Genomic DNA, 18,842 nt, shown 5'->3' with positions numbered 1-18,842 from the left:
AATATAGGCCCGCAGTGTCATCACCATCTCAGACTGTCGAATCCTCCAGAACTAGCACCCCGTCCTCCCTCACCCCCCCCCCCCAGCGCGGTGTTTAAGACGGTGAAAGGGAGGAGTGGCCGCTGGGGGCGTGGTAGCTGTTGCGGGCGGATGGAGCACAATCAACGCAGCGCCATGAGAGGTGATGTTTCTTCCCCCCCCTCCCTAGCGGAGACTCGCTATTTCACAGAACAGGAACGTGAGTGACAGAGTAGGGGATGTCTTACTCGGTGGGGGGCACAGGTTATGTATTACTGATGCGCCGCTGACACCCCCCCTGAGGTCCTTCCCTGGTGCTCTGTTGCCATCCCCAAGCCCCCCACCCCTGACCCCCCCTCCCTCCATTAACTCTTCTTCCCCTTGGGCCCCTCCCTGGGGTCACCCCGTTTATTTGTAAGAGTCACATGCACTGTAGTGGGGGGTGGAGCACTGGGGGGCAGTGTTTGTGGGGGTGCAGAGGGAAGGTATTGTCTGTGGGGGAGGGGTGTGCACTTTCCTCTGACCCTCTCCCCCCCAGGTTTGCACTCCCTCAGGTACTTCTCCTCCCCCCACGGCCCCTCCCTGGGGCACCCCCAGTTTATTTGTAAAACTCACATGCACTGTAGAGGGGGAGTGGATCACTTAGGGCGGTGTCTGTGTTGTGTGTGGGGGTAGAAGGAAGGTATTGTCTGTGGGGAGGGGTGCACGCTCTCTTCTCTGACCCTCTGTCTCTCCCCCCCAGGCTCGCACTCCCTCCGGTACTTCGAGTCCTCCCTCTCTGGGCCCCTCCCCGGGGTCCCCTGGTACTCCTACGTGGGATATGTGGATGACATCCCTATCTCTGGTTACACCAGTGAGAGCCGCAGAGAGGAGCCCCGGGCCCCCTGGATGGAGAGGATCACCACCGATGACCCCCTCTACTGGGAGAGGAACACGGAGATCAGCCGAGGATGGGAGCAGGTGTCCAAGGCTGATGTGAGGACCGTGATGGAGCGAGTCAACCAGACCAGTGGTGAGTGAAACCAGGGGAGGGGGGAACCAGAGGAGGTGAGTGACACAAGGGGGGGTAACCAGAATGGGGCGAGTGATTCCAGGGAGGCAGGACAACCTGACCGGAAGTGAGTGACACTGGGGGAGGCGGCCTCATCCAGACAGGGGGTTAGGGGCATCTGGGTGTTGAGAGGGGGTTTGGAGGAATGGTAGGGAGAGAGGGCTCAAGTATGGCTGTTGGTCGAATTTTTCTTGGGGGGTGGAGACCCAGGACGAGTGAGGTGTAACAGTTCAGTGTTTTGGGGTGTGAGTGACTGCAGAAAGGGGTATCAGACGCATTCACTGAAAACATTTTGAAGTGCAGAAGCTGTGATAGGTATTTGTGCTTGCGGCTGGGGGGTAGTCCTCTCCCTCATTACATGTGGCTTTATGAGGGCTGGTATTTTGTCAAAGGTCACTCTGTGCTTGAAGGTGCCTGACCCTCTGCTCCCCCTCAGGCCCTCATGACCCCCCATCCCCTCAGCTCCTCACTCTACCCCCCCGGTCTCCACAAGCTGGGGGTGGTGAATTTCTTGGGTCCCCCCCCCTCTCGGTCCCTCGCTCTGTCCCCCTGCCCAGGCTCTCATTTCACCTCTGGTCTCGCTCTTTGCTGCTCCCCCCAAACCGTCTCTCCGCTCCTCTCCTGCAGGTCTTACCCTGCTCCCTATGTCCCTCCCTCAGCCGGTCACTCTTTCTCCCCTACCTCAGGTGCCACACAAATCCACTAGAATTCTGGGTGTGAGCTCTGGGTGACATGCCCCATGGGGGCGGTTCTTGTGTCTCCTCACTACAGTGGTGTAGCGAGCACTTTGCGTGCCCAGCGGCCGCATTGAAGAGCGGGAGGGAGTGGGTGCTGGCGATTGCTACATATGGTTCTCTACCCCTTCCTCAGTCCCTCACTCTCCTCTCCCTTCCCCCCACGTCTCCACATTATTCAGTACATGTATGGCTGTGAGTTCTGAGGGGATGACTAGGGGAGGGGACGGGGGTTCTAGCGGCACACGGAGGGAGGGTTGTGTCTCCCCTCAGCCTCTATCTGCAGGTGTCAGACCTCTCCTCGGCCCCTCACTCTCCTCTCCCCCCCTTAGGTCTCCACATTATCCAGTACATGTACGGCTGTGAACTCCGGGCGGACGGCTCCATCGGGGGGTTCCGTCAACACGCCTTTGATGGACACGACTTCCTCAGCTTTGACAAGGACAGACTGACCTACACGGCGGCTTTGGATGCGGCCAGGATCACACAGGACCGATGGAACTCGGACAGGATTTTCATCCAGCGAGGGAAGGAGTACCTGGAGGGGACGTGCATCGAGTACCTGAAGAAACACCTGAAGAACGGGGCAGAGAGGCTGCAGAGAGGTGGGTTATGGGTGTTTTTACATAGTGCTTACTGCCACTCACTAGGCACTGAAAAGCTTGTGTGGACAGACACTGGCACCCTGTACTGCACACAGATCAGGGTGGGGGCAGGGAGACAATGTTACCCTCAGGGGGTACCTCTGTGATCCGGTCTGCGCCCATCACCCCCACCCCCCTAATTTCGCAGTCTCCAGTATTTCTATTACCCCCCAGGGATGATAAAAGGGGGTGTCCGGGAGCAGTGTTACACATGGCAAAGTGCCGCTGGGGAGCGCTGATGTGTGTGGGAGGTAAAAAGTTACACACAGTGGAGGGCTTTGTACCATGTATGAGGTCCGTTTATCAAACAGGCAATGCAGCACACCACAAAAATCACATACACCCCACAAGCCAAACTTATTTCCGGGTGTAGTCCGTTAATTGTAAATATTGTTCAAAGCACAAAATCAATATACGTTCTTGATATCACTGGATATATAGTATTTATTCGGTAGTAATCATAAGGTGTCCAAATTTTCACAGCGCAGCCGACGCGCGTTTCGCCCAACGGGCTTTCTCAAGGCTGCATATATACAAAAGAAAAGAAAAACATGGTATCTAATCACCTGTACACACAGATATATAAACAATATTGTCAACTGTACTATGCGTACACAACAAAGTCATTAAGTTGAAAATGCAAACCTAATCCAAAATCTATCATATAATTTAGTACATTCAAAAACAGGGCTCCAGGGGAAAGTACCCTCAGAAACAGAGTGCTCCCCTCGAGTGGGCGATTGATAGAGAGATACGTTCCGAAAGGTTCCCCAGATGGAAAGAACGTGCATGTAAAAGACACCAATGAGTAACTGAATCCTGTCTCTTTAAGTTACCCAATTCAATCATGTGCATATCACCAATATAAATATGAGTGTTAATGGGGGTGCCCATGTTGGATATTAAATCAGCCAAAAAATATGGGATATGCTCGTAAGGTGCTCGAGGTAAGTGTCTACGAGATGACGTGGTCTCACCTTAAACAATTCAATGTCTCGTTCGAAAATAGAATGTAAAGTTTGTGAAGTCTGTAATAAAAAATACCGAACCAGATCAAAGCACTGGTAATAAACTGTCACGATATCTGACACACCGTTTATCAAAACGTTAGGTATTGCTTACCTAATCTTGACAGAATCGTCCCGTGTAATTTTTAAAGAGTGCCTTAGATAGGACACTGTCGGCGTTTACCGCAATTGTAATATTGTTGAAGCAATCAGAAGGACCAGGATCCGTCCACTCTGAAACAAGAATGGGAAAGATTACTTTCTAACTCATCAGTCGGAATGATGGAGATTTTGATCAAGGATGCTGAACTTAAACGCAGTAAAATCATCTTAGAGATCACTAAATTGGAAGAGGAAATACAAGAATTAAACTTACCGGAAGTAAGGGATAAAAACATGGTAATTCTTAAAGAAGTACTATATAAACATCAATTATACTTAAAAGATAAAAAATCTCAGAAAATCAGGAGGGATGAAAGAGACTACAAACAGGGAAGGGTTTACACCTTCGCTAAAAAATTTGATAATGTTGGAATGGACGTGAATTCGGCTGGTTCTGGACATCCCCCACGACCAACTGACACGGCCAGTACCCCAGACACGTCCAGTATTAGCAGTGCTACGAGCAGCGAATCATTGAACATACAAACACGGGGGGAGGGGGCTACATCTGACCCCTTTTTTTTAGAACTACAACGCTTCAGGAAAGGGAACAAGCAGTCATACAGGAAAGATATGGGCCAAAAAAGGCAAGAAGGGGAAAAACTAGTCACAGGCGGACAAGAAAGAACAGGGGTGACCACGAGATCAAGTGCACGCAACCAAAAGAATTGATAAATGTTGCCAATACTACATGCACGGATATTGTGAATGTTGTGAATCTTTCGGATCATGTGCTGAATGAACATGAAATTAAAATTTTGAGCAAAGGACTGAGCTTCTGTCCCAGTACTGTTCCAGACTTTACGTCGCTACATGTAAGTTGTTTTAAATTTGTTAGAAAGATCAAACTGTTTAAATACTTTCAAGATAAACAACAACTGGGCAGTACCACTGATATCGCAACTCACTCAGAGAACTTACCTTCAATCAGGGACATCAGAGATGTTCAATTATTACTTTCAATTGACGATAGTGATAGGACTCCATCATTACAAGACGTAGCAATGGATCTAGACTTGGATACATTTGCCAGCTCAGACAGTGGGCTGAGACACAAATCTAGATTTACACCACAAATGCCAAGTCACAATTTGATAGATCGATTCCAGCATAATATCTTTAGGGATCTATACAAATTAGAAGACAAATACCTTTTAAAGAAAATATATCACCCAACTAACATATCAAGGGAGGAAAAACAGGCTTTGTTCAATCTTAAAAATGACTCCTCCCTTGTCATCCGGGAGGACAAGGGAGACAATTAAATGATGATATGACATACCAACTTTTAGATCATAATCCACTTCATGCCACTAAAGAACTTATTTGCAACATGTTACGGTTTTGGAAAGACAAATGTTTGATTACAGATATTGAATTTAAATATCTTTACAATGACACACCAACCATACCGTGCATGTACGTCTTACCCAAAATACATAAAAATGCACCCTTTCCCCCGGGCAGGCCAATCATCTCGGGAATCGGATCTCCAACTGAGCGTATCTCAGAATATATTGATTCATATTTACAACCATTGGTAGTGAACTTACCATCGTTCATAAAGGACACTACAGAGGTGCTAAGCAAGATTTCGGATGTATACTGGGTAGAGGGACACTATCTTGTGACTTTGGATGTGTGTTCCCTCTACACAAGTATACCTATGGACATGGGAATCCTGGCAGTACAATATTTCTTGGAATCTAGGTCTATACAATACCTGGAACACACGGTGATGTTATTGGAATTAACAGAATTGGTGTTGAAAAACAACATTTTTATTCACAATGATGTTTGGTACCGACAAATTAGAGGTGTGGCAATGGGGGCAAAATTTTCGCCCTCATTTGCCAATCTCTATATGGGCTACTTTGAGCTCAATCACATCTGGAAGAAGGGCCCCAGTCTATTAACGGATAATGTCCTTTTCTTAGGCCGTTATATAGACAATATACTCATGTTTTGGCCAGGTACAAAAACAATGTTAGATGAATTTTTTGAGTATCTAAACAATAATCCCTTCAACTTAACTTTCACCAAAACAGTAAGCACCACACATATTAATTTTCTTGAAATCACAATCATAGTTGATAAGAATAAACTAATATCACGTCCATACAGAAAGGATACGGCATGCAACGCAGTCCTGCATGCCACTAGCGCACATCCACCATCACAAATCAAAGCAATCCCTTTGGGGGAGATGATCCGCACAAAAAGAAATTGCAGCGATACACAAACATTGGAGCAGGAATTAAACACAGTTGAACAACGATTTTTGGCTAGAGGATATAAAGTTTCCGATATCCGTAAGGCACGAAAAAGTGTAAATAGCATGACAAGAACAGATTTGCTGAAGGGCCGCACCAAAACTAACAAAAGGCCATGTGACACAAGAACGATTAGGTTCATCACACCGTACTCAAATGCCAGTCCTGAGATATTTAAAATTCTGAAAAGACACTGGCATTTATTGACAGATGATGAAAAGATTTTGGAGGCGGTGGGATCCAGACCTAATATCACTTTTGCTAGGGGCAATACTCTGAGACAAACCCTATGCCCCAGTTTTATCCCAAAAATTGATCAAACGACATGGCTACCGGTTAAACCAAAGGGGTTTTTCAGATGTGGGACTTGTAATGTCTGCCCCTTTGCGCTGAACAGGACCACCACTTTTAAATACAATTCTGAAAAAACCCATATAGTCAATGGGTTTATCAATTGCAATACTAAATTTGTAATTTACTGCATTATTTGTATATGTGGAAAAATTTATGTAGGTAGTACGATCAGACCACTTAAGGAACGGATACAAGAGCACATAAGGGCCATCAGAAACAATAATACCCAGTATCCGTTGGCCTCACATTTTAATACCTTACATAACCATACAGAACTGATTAGGATAACGTTTCATGGCCTTGAGGTTATACTGCCACATCAAAGAGGTGGCAATAGAGTGAGTGTCTTAAGACAGAAAGAATGTAAATGGATCATCTCCCTGAGAGCAGTGGAACACGGGATTAACATTGATAAGGAGCTGTTTGAATTTTTATAAGTCAATGTTTGATGTACAATGAGAGATAACTATGATTGTATGTTCTGGGAAATTATTCGACTGATGCTGATTCCAACTGTTAATGTTTCTGAATTTAACATGTACTAATGATGTAACAAAAGATCACTCGGACTTCATGCGTTACAGAATAGCATTTTTGACATATGTTGTGGCTCCAGGATTCTTATTCCATATGACCTGCTGCTATCTGTCCTTTCTATTGCTATTTTATTAATATTTTTCACATAACATTAGGACTTCTGGTTTACCTAACATCACTGGGGATACAAAATTTCGTTTTGTTTCTGTGAAAAAGACGTGTGACATGCCTAGATACACGACTTATGTATTTATAACATACATATTGGATCATTCCAATATGGCCGCCAGTCCATGACAGTGAACTTCGTCTACCTAATTTTGTAGTCCACTTTCCATTTTTATGACCTCACGCTCCGCTTTTATTTCCGACAATGGCGGGAGGCACACGGATACCAAACGCCCATATACTGTGATAGTACGAGTTACAGCAGCAATGGTGAGTGTTACATGGGGCTGTTGTTGTGACGAGCTTTATATAATGCGAGCTGTTTTAGCGCGACTTTGACCACCGTAATGGCGACGGATAGATTGTTTTTGCATTTATCCGGGCCAGATGATATTGTTGGGAACTAACATGAGATACTAGAGACGCTGGGTTTATAGGTACGATACCGTGTTGTATTTTGATAATAAGGCCGTTTTTTATGCACATAATGCAAATCAAAGGATGTGAATCAATATGAATATGTACGAATGATTTTACATTGTAGGCGTCACGGTAACTTGCTGACATAACGCTAATTTCTGGGTTTGAATACCAAATCCAAGACTTATACGCGTACATTTGATTCGTTGCGGTAACGATATATATGGAACTTGGCAGTGATTACTTATTTGTACAATATACTTGTTTCAGAGTGGACGGATCCTGGTCCTTCTGATTGCTTCAACAATATTACAATTGCGGTAAACGCCGACAGTGTCCTATCTAAGGCACTCTTTAAAAATTACACGGGACGATTCTGTCAAGATTAGGTAAGCAATACCTAACGTTTAGATAAACGGTGTGTCAGATATCGTGACAGTTTATTACCAGTGCTTTGATCTGGTTCGGTATTTTTTATTACAGACTTCACAAACTTTACATTCTATTTTCGAACGAGACATTGAATTGTTTAAGGTGAGACCACGTCATCTCGTAGACACTTACCTCGAGCACCTTACGAGCATGTCCCATATTTTTTGGCTGATTTAATATCCAACATGGGCACCCCCATTAACACTCATATTTATATTGGTGATATGCACATGATTGAATTGGGTAACTTAAAGAGACAGGATTCAGTTACTCATTGGTGTCTTTTACATGCACGTTCTTTCCATCTGGGGAACCTTTCGGAACGTATCTCTCTATCAATCGCCCACTCGAGGGGAGCACTCTGTTTCTGAGGGTACTTTCCCCTGGAGCCCTGTTTTTGAATGTACTAAATTATATGATAGATTTTGGATTAGGTTTGCATTTTCAACTTAATGACTTTGTTGTGTACGCATAGTACAGTTGACAATATTGTTTATATATCTGTGTGTACAGGTGATTAGATACCATGTTTTTCTTTTCTTTTGTATATATGCAGCCTTGAGAAAGCCCGTTGGGCGAAACGCGCGTCGGCTGCGCTGTGAAAATTTGGACACCTATATGATTACTACCGAATAAATACTATATATCCAGTGATATCAAGAACGGATATTGATTTTGTGCTTTGAACAATATTTACAATTAACGGACTACACCCGGAAATAAGTTTGGCTTGTGGGGTGTATGTGATTTTTGTGGTGTGCTGCATTGCCTGTTTGATAAATTGTAACATCTTGGGAATTTTCTATTCTTTGAGATGACTATTACTCTAGGTGGATGAGTATGTGGTGATTTGCTAGCACCCAATACAACTGTGAATAATAACCTATTGCATTACAGCGCATACTTTACGATGTGCAGGTCCTCATAGCATATCCACTGTTAATTATTTCTATACATGTATGAGGTCCGTGTTCTGACCCCTCACCCCACCACCCTCAAATGTTCCCAATCTTTCCTTGGTTTCTACTCCTTCATCTCCTGCTGGTGGCGGCTCACGGGGAAGGGGTGTGGGGGTTGGGGTGGGAACGGATGGGCAGCGGCACTGGAGAAAGTGTTTTTATGTCTCTCATGCGCATTCTATACAGTGAAGGTGCTTGCAGCGGAGTACGGCCCACCTCCAACTGATTCCACTTAATTCAGAGAACTTTTTAATTTTTTTAATAACTTTTTCTAACTAGTGTTGTTTTTTCTACCTTTGACTTTTTTTTATGTTCCGCACTTCTTTTACCAACACCATTGGGTTGCTTCACTTCGACTCTTCCATGTGAGTGCATGTGTGCCACGACTCTTGAAGCAGCTACCTGGCTCCACTGCACACTACCCCATTCCATTCTACCCAACTCTACCGCACTCCAATCTACCCCAGCCTATCGAAGTCTACCCCGCTCTACCCCATTCCACTCTGCCCCAGTCTACCCCACTCGATCCAATCTATCCCACCACAATCTGAGCGCATGTGTGCCATGATTCTATTACAGCACCTAGGGCTTCAGATTATTGCTTCTCTTTCTTTACTGTTGAAATCACAGCAGCCAATGAAAACGTTTTAATGCACAAATAAAACTACATATCCCATAATGCTTTTGCAACCAATCGTGTCTCATCAGACCCTATAAGAGTCACTATCTCCTGCCCATGAGCCTCTTTGTTTGCTGCTCATGGCAGAGATAAGTACATTTTCGAATTTTATTACATGTGGCTGTTTATATGTACAGTCAGCTGTTCCCATGGGCGCGTGCGCTTGTCGGAACGAGCTGCAGATGTATGTGCAACATTTGTTTGTTCGGCAGACTTTGCATGCTTGACATATTTTCGTTCATACTATTGTGCGTATACTAGCACATTTGTGCCTTGGCCCGGATCGGGGCAATTTCTGAGAGTTTAGCTCCCGCGGGGAGCGTGAGTGTGTTAGAATCGAATGTGCCATTGCCCCGTTCCCCATGATGTATACTGTGTTATGTTAGCATTCATGTAGCTATTTTATATTGATTGCTATTGCAAATGTGTGTGACCAGCCTTTGTCTTACATTGTGCAGGGTAAAGTTAGCATCCGAGACACCATTTTCCTATTTGTAGCTACCATGTTACGCTGTAAGCAAAGCCCGGCCTCTGTGCCCCTCGCTCTCTGCTGGGCATAGTTATGCTCCCACCCTAGAGAAAGCTGAGACCAAGTAAGATTGCCTTGGGAGCCTGATAACATTTACCCATTCCCCAGGTGGTGGCTCATCTCTCAGAGCCTTTTTTGTTCAGTATTCTGCCCAAACTGTATTTTTCCATCAGGGGCGCGGTTTTGAGAGGTGTTGGAAGGCTTATTTTGTGTTACCAAGTGTTCGGGGCCAGTCCCTCACAGCTATCCCATGAGGGTGATCAGACCGGGCTCCACTGCAGTGTATTTTACTAATAAAGGTGTTAGATTGTATTCTCCGCTGTTATCCTGACTCTTTATTTCTGGGAAAGCCGAGAGGTGGGCACGAGTGACCCGGATGGCCCATTTCGGGTCACTTCCTTCAAGTGTAACACTGAGGTAGGTGGTGTGTAATTGTGGCATTTTGCTTTGTTTTCGAAGCGCGACCTAAGCGCTTACAGTCGGCTGCCTCCCCTGATCGGGCCCGACGTGTACAACGTGAGCCAAGCGTTGCCCGACGGGCGTATCCCAATTAGCCTACATTTGGGCTGTGCATGTCTCGTACTTCCCGTCACTCGTTCCGAGGCTAAAAATAGTCCGGACTCCGCAACGAGCAACACGTGTTGAAGACGCCTGACACGGCTGAAATAATAGTCATCCCACGGAGTGCACACACGCTCCAGGATATCTAAAATTGGCTCTTACGCCCTGTGACTGCAACAATGGATGATTACAGATTTGCTGAGGAGCTCGGTACTCAGTTTTTTCCTACACTGTGTGCTTGAGGGTTGGCTCCCCCCTAGCTCCTCCTTTACCTACCTTGCCTCAAAATACTTACAATTCCTATTGGCAAGAGTGCGACAAGTGATTCCATAATGGAAGATTGGGTTAGATATGATGATGAGGAGGATGAACCCCACTATGATGGACAGCAGGATACTGTATTAGAAGATAATTTGGTTGACACTTTGGACGCATCAGTTCAGCAGTCGGTCAACAGGGCAATTGAAAGTGCGGTCCCTAACACTGTGCAACAAGCCTTGGCAGCAGCATTGAAACCAATTACCAAATAACTGGAAAGTTTTGCAAAGCACCACGGGTTCCAAATAGCCCTTGATCCCCCAAAGGTTGCTCCAGCAGGCAAGAGCAAGGCGAAGTCAGGGCCATGGCCCCATGCAGGCGTGCAAGCTAGCTTAGCACAGGCGAATGCAGAGGAACATGGATATGCCACACCAAGCATCATGGAAGGTGGTAAAGTGAAACTCAAACAAAAAGTGTACATTGGCACAGACACTACTGACACAAACACCACTGACGAGGAGGCGCCTACCAAGAAAAAGCCTTGGAAGGCAGTCATCATAGTGCCCGATATGACGCCTCAAAATCCCAACACTCCCTTCACATTTAACCCGACAGACATCGTCCATCTCAGGTCATCCGATTGGGCTCCGGCCCCTGAAGTGTCAGACTACTTACATGACAACCTTAGAAAAGGTTTTGATACTGAAATGCGATACAGGTTGCGTTCCGAGTGCCCTCGGCCCTATATCCAGGATAAGGTGGCAGAGACACCTGATATGGATGCCAGCCTTTTAACTTTCCTCAAGAAGTTCGCAAAAAGGACCCCAAAAAGGGGATTGATCGCACCTGGCGGGGCTGCCAGGACAAACTCCTGGATGTGACAGGACCCCTGGCCAAAATCCTGGAGATGGCCCTTGTAGCCAAGGAATCAACCACTCCAGTGGATCCAGACATCCTAGCGGGCTGGATACAAAGGGCTATATGCTTATTAGGGAACGCAAATTGCGCCATCCCTACCGAAAGACACAAATCTCTACTTCTGCAAATGGACTCAAAATCCTACAGAATTGGCTTCGGCCGAGCCTAGTCCCCTTGCAGAAGGCAACCTCTTTGGTGAGAGATTCGTTAAGGATGTCTTTTAAGTCGCTGGACAAGGACTATTCTGGAATAAAAAGAGTGTTTCAGGCGGGCCTTTTTAACAGGGCGTGGCGTGGCAGGGGACGCTCGCCAGTACTACCAAGGTCCTCCTAGAGGCAACTACAGACGCGGTAGAGGTGACTGGGAGTCTAGCAGAGGCGGAACCTTCTAGCCCACGCAACAGAGGCTCAACAAGTGGTGCTTCAACAGAGGTGATCACCGTACAGGTTTCCAGGCCCAAAACTCTACAGGTAAGAGTTACCGAAATTTCTCACTTACCCATGAGGGGTCGTACTCAGTTCTTCACTCACAATTGGGCAATGTTGTCACAAGATGCATGGATATTACAGACCATTCAGGGTTTTCACCTAGACTTCTTTCAAACTCCATTCCATGACACTTCCCCGAGGCAACTCAGTTTTTCCCAACAAGAGTGTGTTTTTATAGATGCAGAAATAGAAGAATTGCTGCGAAAGCGAGCAGTTGCTTACAATGTCTTATGCCAATGTCTTATTAGTACAGAAGAAGGGTGGTGGTCACAGGTTGGTGTTAAACCTGAGAGACTTCAACCAATTTATGGTCTACAAGCACTTCAAGATGGAGGGTATCCACCCATTAGCGGATTTACTCAAGAAAGGAGATTGGATGGTCCAGTTGGATCCAAAAGATGCTTACCTGACGATTCCAATTTTTCCTCCCCATCGTCGTTTCCTGCAGTTTCGATGGAGGAACCGGTGGTTGGAATACTTGGCCCTTTCTTTTGGGCTTTCTAGGTATCTTTCCTTGGTGTAATGATATTGATACCGGTGATATCTCATTTGCGAGAACAGGGCAATCGCATGATAGTATATCTAGACGACATACTTATCATGGCTCAGACTCAGTCCTTAGCCAACCAACATTTGCAGACGACAGTGTCCCTTCTGCAGAATTTTGGGTTTGTGATCAACGAATCCAAGTCGGCCCTTTGTCCTTTTCAGACGATGGACTTTTTGAAGTTTGTCATAGACTCACAAATGGCTCAACTGAGCCTATACCAGTCGAGATTACAGGATCTCAAGAAGGAACACACATCGGTCCTTGCCAAGCAGACGGTCTCCCTCAGGACAATTGCCAGAATAGTGGGGTTACTGGTGTCCTCAATACAGGCTATCTTTCCGGGTCCCCTTCATTACCGGGCCCTTCAAAATCAAACACCTTCCAAAGGGTCGTCTTATACGGACCTGGTCCCCTTGTCCCAGGAAGTAAGGGAAGAAATGAAATGGTGGTTGGGCCATGTAGAAGCGTCAAACGGCAGAGCCAGGCTCCCAACCGGAGGTCATCATAGAATCAGGCGCCAGCCGAGGGGGCTGGGGAGCACTTTGCGGACATATCTCTACAGGAGGAAGGTGGTCACTTCAAGAACTATCCCTCCACATCAATTGTCTAGAGTTGTTGTCTGGAGTTGTTGGCAGGGACATTTGCCATACGGATGCTCTTCCCCAAGCGAGTCTCTTGTTGCATCCTTCTCAGGATGGACAATATCTCGGCAGTGACGTATATCAAAAGGTCGTCTCTACTAGTGGAGATAGCAAAGGACTTTTGGCACTATTGCCTGAGTCATCAGATCTCAGTCATTGTGGAATACATTCCACAACAGTCGAACACTGTTGTGGACTGGAATTCCAGGTATCTTAAGGACCACAGCGATTGGCAACTCCAACCTCAACTGTTCCATTGGTTGCAGGCTGTGTGGGGTCCTTGCATGTTAGACCTTTTTGCGTCCCAATTGAGCTATCAATTACAGACGTTCTTCAGCTGGAGGCCAGACCCCTTAGCGAAAGCGACGGACGCATTCTCCCAGGATTGGTCAATAAGCCTGAATTATGCCTTCCCTCCTTTGATTCTGTTCCCCAGAGTGACAACCCATATAGCAACAGGCAGAAGTGATCTTGGTGAACCACCTGTGGAAGTCGCAGCCCTGGTTCCCGATATTATTGGAGATGATCTGTGACTTCCCCAGGATGCTCCCTGGGACTCAGACGATGTTCCAGGGTCCTCACGGGCAACTGCATCCGATGGTGACATCGGGGCAGTTGTCCCTGATGTCATGGAGACTTTCCGGCAACACTGGGAAATGCCAGGTTTTTTGGACAAAGCATCAGCATTCATTAAGCAAGCCTGGGCCCCTTCCACAAGGAAAAGATATTCCTCAGCTTGGAAAAGTTGGGTATGTTGGTGCTTGGAACAGCATGTGGGTCCTGTGGGGGCAGCATTATGCCATATTTTGAACTTCCTGTCCAATAAAGCTTCAGAAGGTTAAGCATATCGTTCAGTCAATAACTTCAGATCGGCCATATTGGCAGGTCATACACAAGAGGACGGCAAACCTGTGGGTGTGCATCCTGTTGTGTGTAAGTTACTTAAAGGTATTAGAGTTGCTAATCCTCCTAAAACGAAATATTCATGTTTGTAGGATGTATCATTAGTCATATCCTTATTTGACAAATGGTCGAATAATGCGTTGTTATCCAGGAAACAATTGTAAGCTAAACTGGCTATGCTTTTGTGCTTATCTGCCTGCAGACGCTCTTCAGATGTAAGAGCCCTGGACCTTACAGGTAGAGTATTTGCTCTGGAAGGTCTTTCTTTCACAATTACTGGCAGTATAAAAACGTTGTCACGTAGTATTGAGTATAATGCTTTTCACAGTAATGATAAATTATGTGTAGTGCAGTGCCTTAAAGCCTATGAAGAATGTACACGGTCTGTGCGACCAGAGGCTTCTACCCAACTATTGATTGCTTTGTAAAAACCGTTTAAACCAGTTTCAGCAGCCACCATAGCCAGATGGTTGAAGTCGGTCATGAAAGAAGCTGGTATTGATACCCAGATATTTGGGGCACATTCTGTACGTGGTGCTATGGCATCCAAAACACAGTCATGGCATGGAATGAGCTACCCCCCCTTCATTCGTGCGGTCCCTGACTTGGGTGCCTTCACAAAAGTTTTGAAAACATGGCTGTTTTGCAACTCGGCCCTCCAGTTACGTTCTGTTTTTTGGAGCTAGCGCCAGTACACCTCAGGGTAATAGTGCACTTTACAAATTATACTAACATTAACAATCTACTCCTCTCCAATCTTCCCCACTCCAATCTATCCCAATATATGCCACTCTAATCTACCCCAGTCTACCCATTCAACACTACCCGTCTACCCCATTTCACTCAACCCCAGTTTGCTCAATCCCAGTCTGCCCCACTCTGCTCACCCCCACTCAACCCCAATCTACCACACCCCAATCTACCCCACCTCAATCTAACCCAAAATACCACACCCCAATCAACCTCACTCCACTCTACTCCACTCCAATCTAACCCAATCAACCCCACTTTACTACAACTCAATCTACCCACTCGATTCCATCCTACTCGACCCAATCTTCCCCGCTCCAATCTACCCCACTCTACTGCACTTCCATGTAACTCAGCCACCCGTTGTCGCAGGGATTCTGCTGATGCACAGAACTATACGTGGGCATGTTCGACCTCAGTAGGCAGGGACTGAGTTATCTTACCGCCTGCGTACCCATGCACCTGGGGGACCTACTAGCTATAGTGTCTCACCCACCCTCCTACTTACAAAGGAACGGGTGATTAGACAACCTAGAACACAACACTCCCAACTCTCTCAGAAATCGCGGTGGCCGGACACACCCTTTCACCCTAATTTTTGCAAAAATCCACAATAAGATCTGACAGAGAAACGCAAAGAGTTTAAAATGTTTATTTTAAATACCATGCTCTGGTATGCAGTATATGTGCCACAACAAGCAGGAAAATGCCTAACACAAATATAGTCAACACTACAAATATTCCATAAATCATAAAAGGAGCGGTCATTCTATATGACAGCGTAACCTAACCCCCTCCCCTTCTAACAAGGGTGTAACAATTATATATCAGTAGATCTCTGGGTGTTTAGTAGCCGACTCTGTACCTTAGTCTATATATTGAAAGATCTACATCCCAGGTGGTGTCTTGCTCATTTCTTCGGGAGGTTCCAAAAGTCTCTGCCCTCCACCCACCGGTGTGTACCTAGATATTCAACATACATGTTCCCAAACAGCAGCATCTGCTTGTTTTGTCTAGGTGCTAGGGCCTGACCAGAAAATAATAACAAGGGGCATGATTGTTCGACCTTGGCTACAATGTTCAGACTAAATACCAAGAAATGAGAAAGCATTAATAGCAACCTTCGCTATGTGAAAGCAGCAATGTGGCACCAAGCAAAATATATGCATGTAGTAACGTGTGTAAAGCAAATGAGAGTGGCTCATGCTAAGTTAGGGACAGAAGCAGCAATGGGTCCCTAGACCACGTGACACTATATGATTCCAAACATGTTCATAACATCACAGTACTTTTCCCCTCCCAATAAGAGTAAACAAACAAAAACAAATAAATCATTGGAAAATGTACAGTATCAAACATCGTGTGGAAATCCACTACAGATATGAGGTGAACAATGGAAATTATACATTTGGCAAAACATCGCAAGATACCTGATAAAAGGAAAGATAGCTCACCAAAACATTTGCTCTATTTCCCTGAACACATTTGAAAAACAATTGCAATCATAAACCTTAGTTGATTTCCTGAATTGGGAGCGGAACCTGCCTAATGCGGCTGCTCCTGCTGATCTCGGGGTCAATGTTATGCACTGGAATCGAATGGGGTTAGCTCAGCACAGCCTGGCTGGTCATAAGACAGATTTGTTCAAATTTTTTGCTGCACTTAATAACCCTCCCAATATTCCACCAATCCGAACCATTGACTTTCATTGCATTCCCAGATACCTTGTCCACCACACAAGATTCAGTGGATTTTGTTTCTTTCTTTTTTCTGCATAAGCTCCTTTTTTGATGAGGATCTTATCTCTAATTTCAATTACCTGTTTTTGAACCCAGTTATATTTCTCAAATGTTTTTTTTTGTTTGTTTGATTTTAGCATCAGCTACCCTTTCCTTGATTTTATTGTTGTGCTTATCCAAGGGGACCCCAAATTTGACTCCTTTGCTCATCCAACTGTGACAAACTTTGTGGGTGGCTTCCTCACCCTCAATAACTCAAATGGGGACACCTGTGTGGTGGAATGGGGACTTGTTCAATAAAACCATAAAACGGAAAATACACCATTCAGGACAACACATCTGTTGGCAATCACCCAATGTAAACGCTGGGTTATCACTTTGTTCATGCGCCCAACTTGCCCTTTTGTTTGGGGGTGGTAAAGTGAAGTCCTTAGATGTTTGATGTCACCTGCTTTAAGAAACAACTCCATCTCTTTGCTCACAAACTGGACCCCATTGTCTGATATCAGGAATATCAGAAAACCCTGTCTGAGAAAGATTTCCTTTAAAAAATCAATCACAGATTTCGTACTGTATTCTGTAATGAATTTTACTTCAGGCCACATAGAGTAGAAATCCACTGCTACCAGATGATGGTTCTGTAAGCAGTAGAATGGACCAATCAAGCCAATGCCTATTTTCTCCCAAGTCTTCAAAGGGCACTCAATGGGTTGCAAATGAGGCTTCCTGACAACTAAACCTTTCTCTACACCTGAACATACTACACACCTTTCTTCAAACATGTTGATCTCTTTGTCCATGGACAGCCATCACAACGTCTGCCTGATCCTGCTTTTGTTAAAGGTCTTGCGTAAATGTCCTTCATGTCTTAATTTAATTAACCTGGACCTGATGTTTTCCGGTGGGACCAATTTATCCCTCGCATCAAAGGTCAATCCTCAATCGATAGCTCATCAAGAACCTTCCAAAAAGCTGGCATGGTGAAACTAAGGATCTTTCTATTGGCCACCCAGTTTTCACTTATGACGTAATACATTTTAAGATTTCATCTTGATTTAACTTCATCTTCCATTCAACTTCAGGCACTGTAAACAACTATTCTAAATCCATTGACGCAGTAAGGCGGTCTTCATCAACATTTTCACTTCCTCATCTGTACTATCATCAGCAACTGGGGATCTTGACAAATAGTCAGCTCAGTCGTTCTTGGCACCGTTGATGTGTTCTATGACAAATTGATGCTACAATAGTTTAGCTGTGAACCTAGAAATTGTAGAGGTCTACTCCTTAATCTTTTCTCCAGCAACTAATGGTTTGTAATCAGTGTCACAAAGTCATCCTGTGCCATGGGCACCCCCTTTTTTTGCTGACTGGTACTGATGGTAACTGACCGGAGGTTGGTTTAGCTAGCTCTTGCCTCTCTGCTGAGACTTGAGCAATATTGAATTTTGGAAGAATAGTGCTTTCCGGGAGACCATTGTGCCACACTTTGGAGAAGTGGTCCTGCTTTGGGGTGTTGCCCTGCACCTCATTGAACAGGAGTGCCCACCTGCTTGACCCCAGACATCACTGTATAAGTATTTGAGAGGGGGGGAGCCTCTTAGATCTGCTGCTTGTAACTAAAAGGAAGGCCTGCAAAGCTGGAAACCTGATTTGCACCATCATGCCCTGCATTCTGACTGACTGCGCCCGCTGCATTATCTGGAACTACAACCCTTTTGGATTTACCTTGCTTCAAAAGAGTGGACTCCCTGCAAGCTAATGGTTAACAGAGCTCATCTGCATCAACTGCGCCAAGAGTCCCCTGCCTAGAGTGTATCCAGTGGACGTTTAAGGGTGTTGCCCAGGTGCATTGTGGGAATTGTGGTCCAAAGCTTTCAAGGACCATCTTGGAGTCTAGAGACCCTTGGATTCTGTTTTGGACACTTTGGACCCTCAAAAAGTTCCTACGTGTGAAGATAAAATTCTGAGTCAAGCCTCCCGCTTAGTGTATCCGACTATGGCTCCATCGCAGTCAGCCACAAACTTTGACTTTGTACATGTCAGAGGCTACCAAATGTCCAGAAG

The 18,842-nt window shown here is 45.5% G+C and overlaps 1 protein-coding gene across 3 annotated transcripts in view; it reads left to right on the top strand.

Moving 5' to 3' along the window:
* The window catches only part of LOC146869698 (saoe class I histocompatibility antigen, A alpha chain-like), a 274,622-nt gene that overhangs the window by 100,680 nt on the left and 155,100 nt on the right, over positions 1-18,842 (top strand). For all 3 annotated transcript variants that reach the window (XM_085612321.1, XM_085612399.1, XM_085612231.1), the window contains exons 2-3: positions 761-1,030; positions 2,136-2,408. In XM_085612321.1, coding sequence (XP_085468447.1) covers positions 761-1,030; positions 2,136-2,408 — 543 coding nt within the window. The remainder of the gene's footprint in view (positions 1-760; positions 1,031-2,135; positions 2,409-18,842) is intronic.

The sequence above is a fragment of the Triturus cristatus genome, chromosome 1_1 (assembly GCF_964204655.1).
Source record: "Triturus cristatus chromosome 1_1, aTriCri1.1, whole genome shotgun sequence".
Lineage (NCBI taxonomy): Eukaryota > Metazoa > Chordata > Amphibia > Caudata > Salamandridae > Triturus > Triturus cristatus.
The sequence above is the reverse complement of the archived record's forward strand: the minus strand, read 5'-3'. Positions and strand labels throughout refer to the sequence as shown.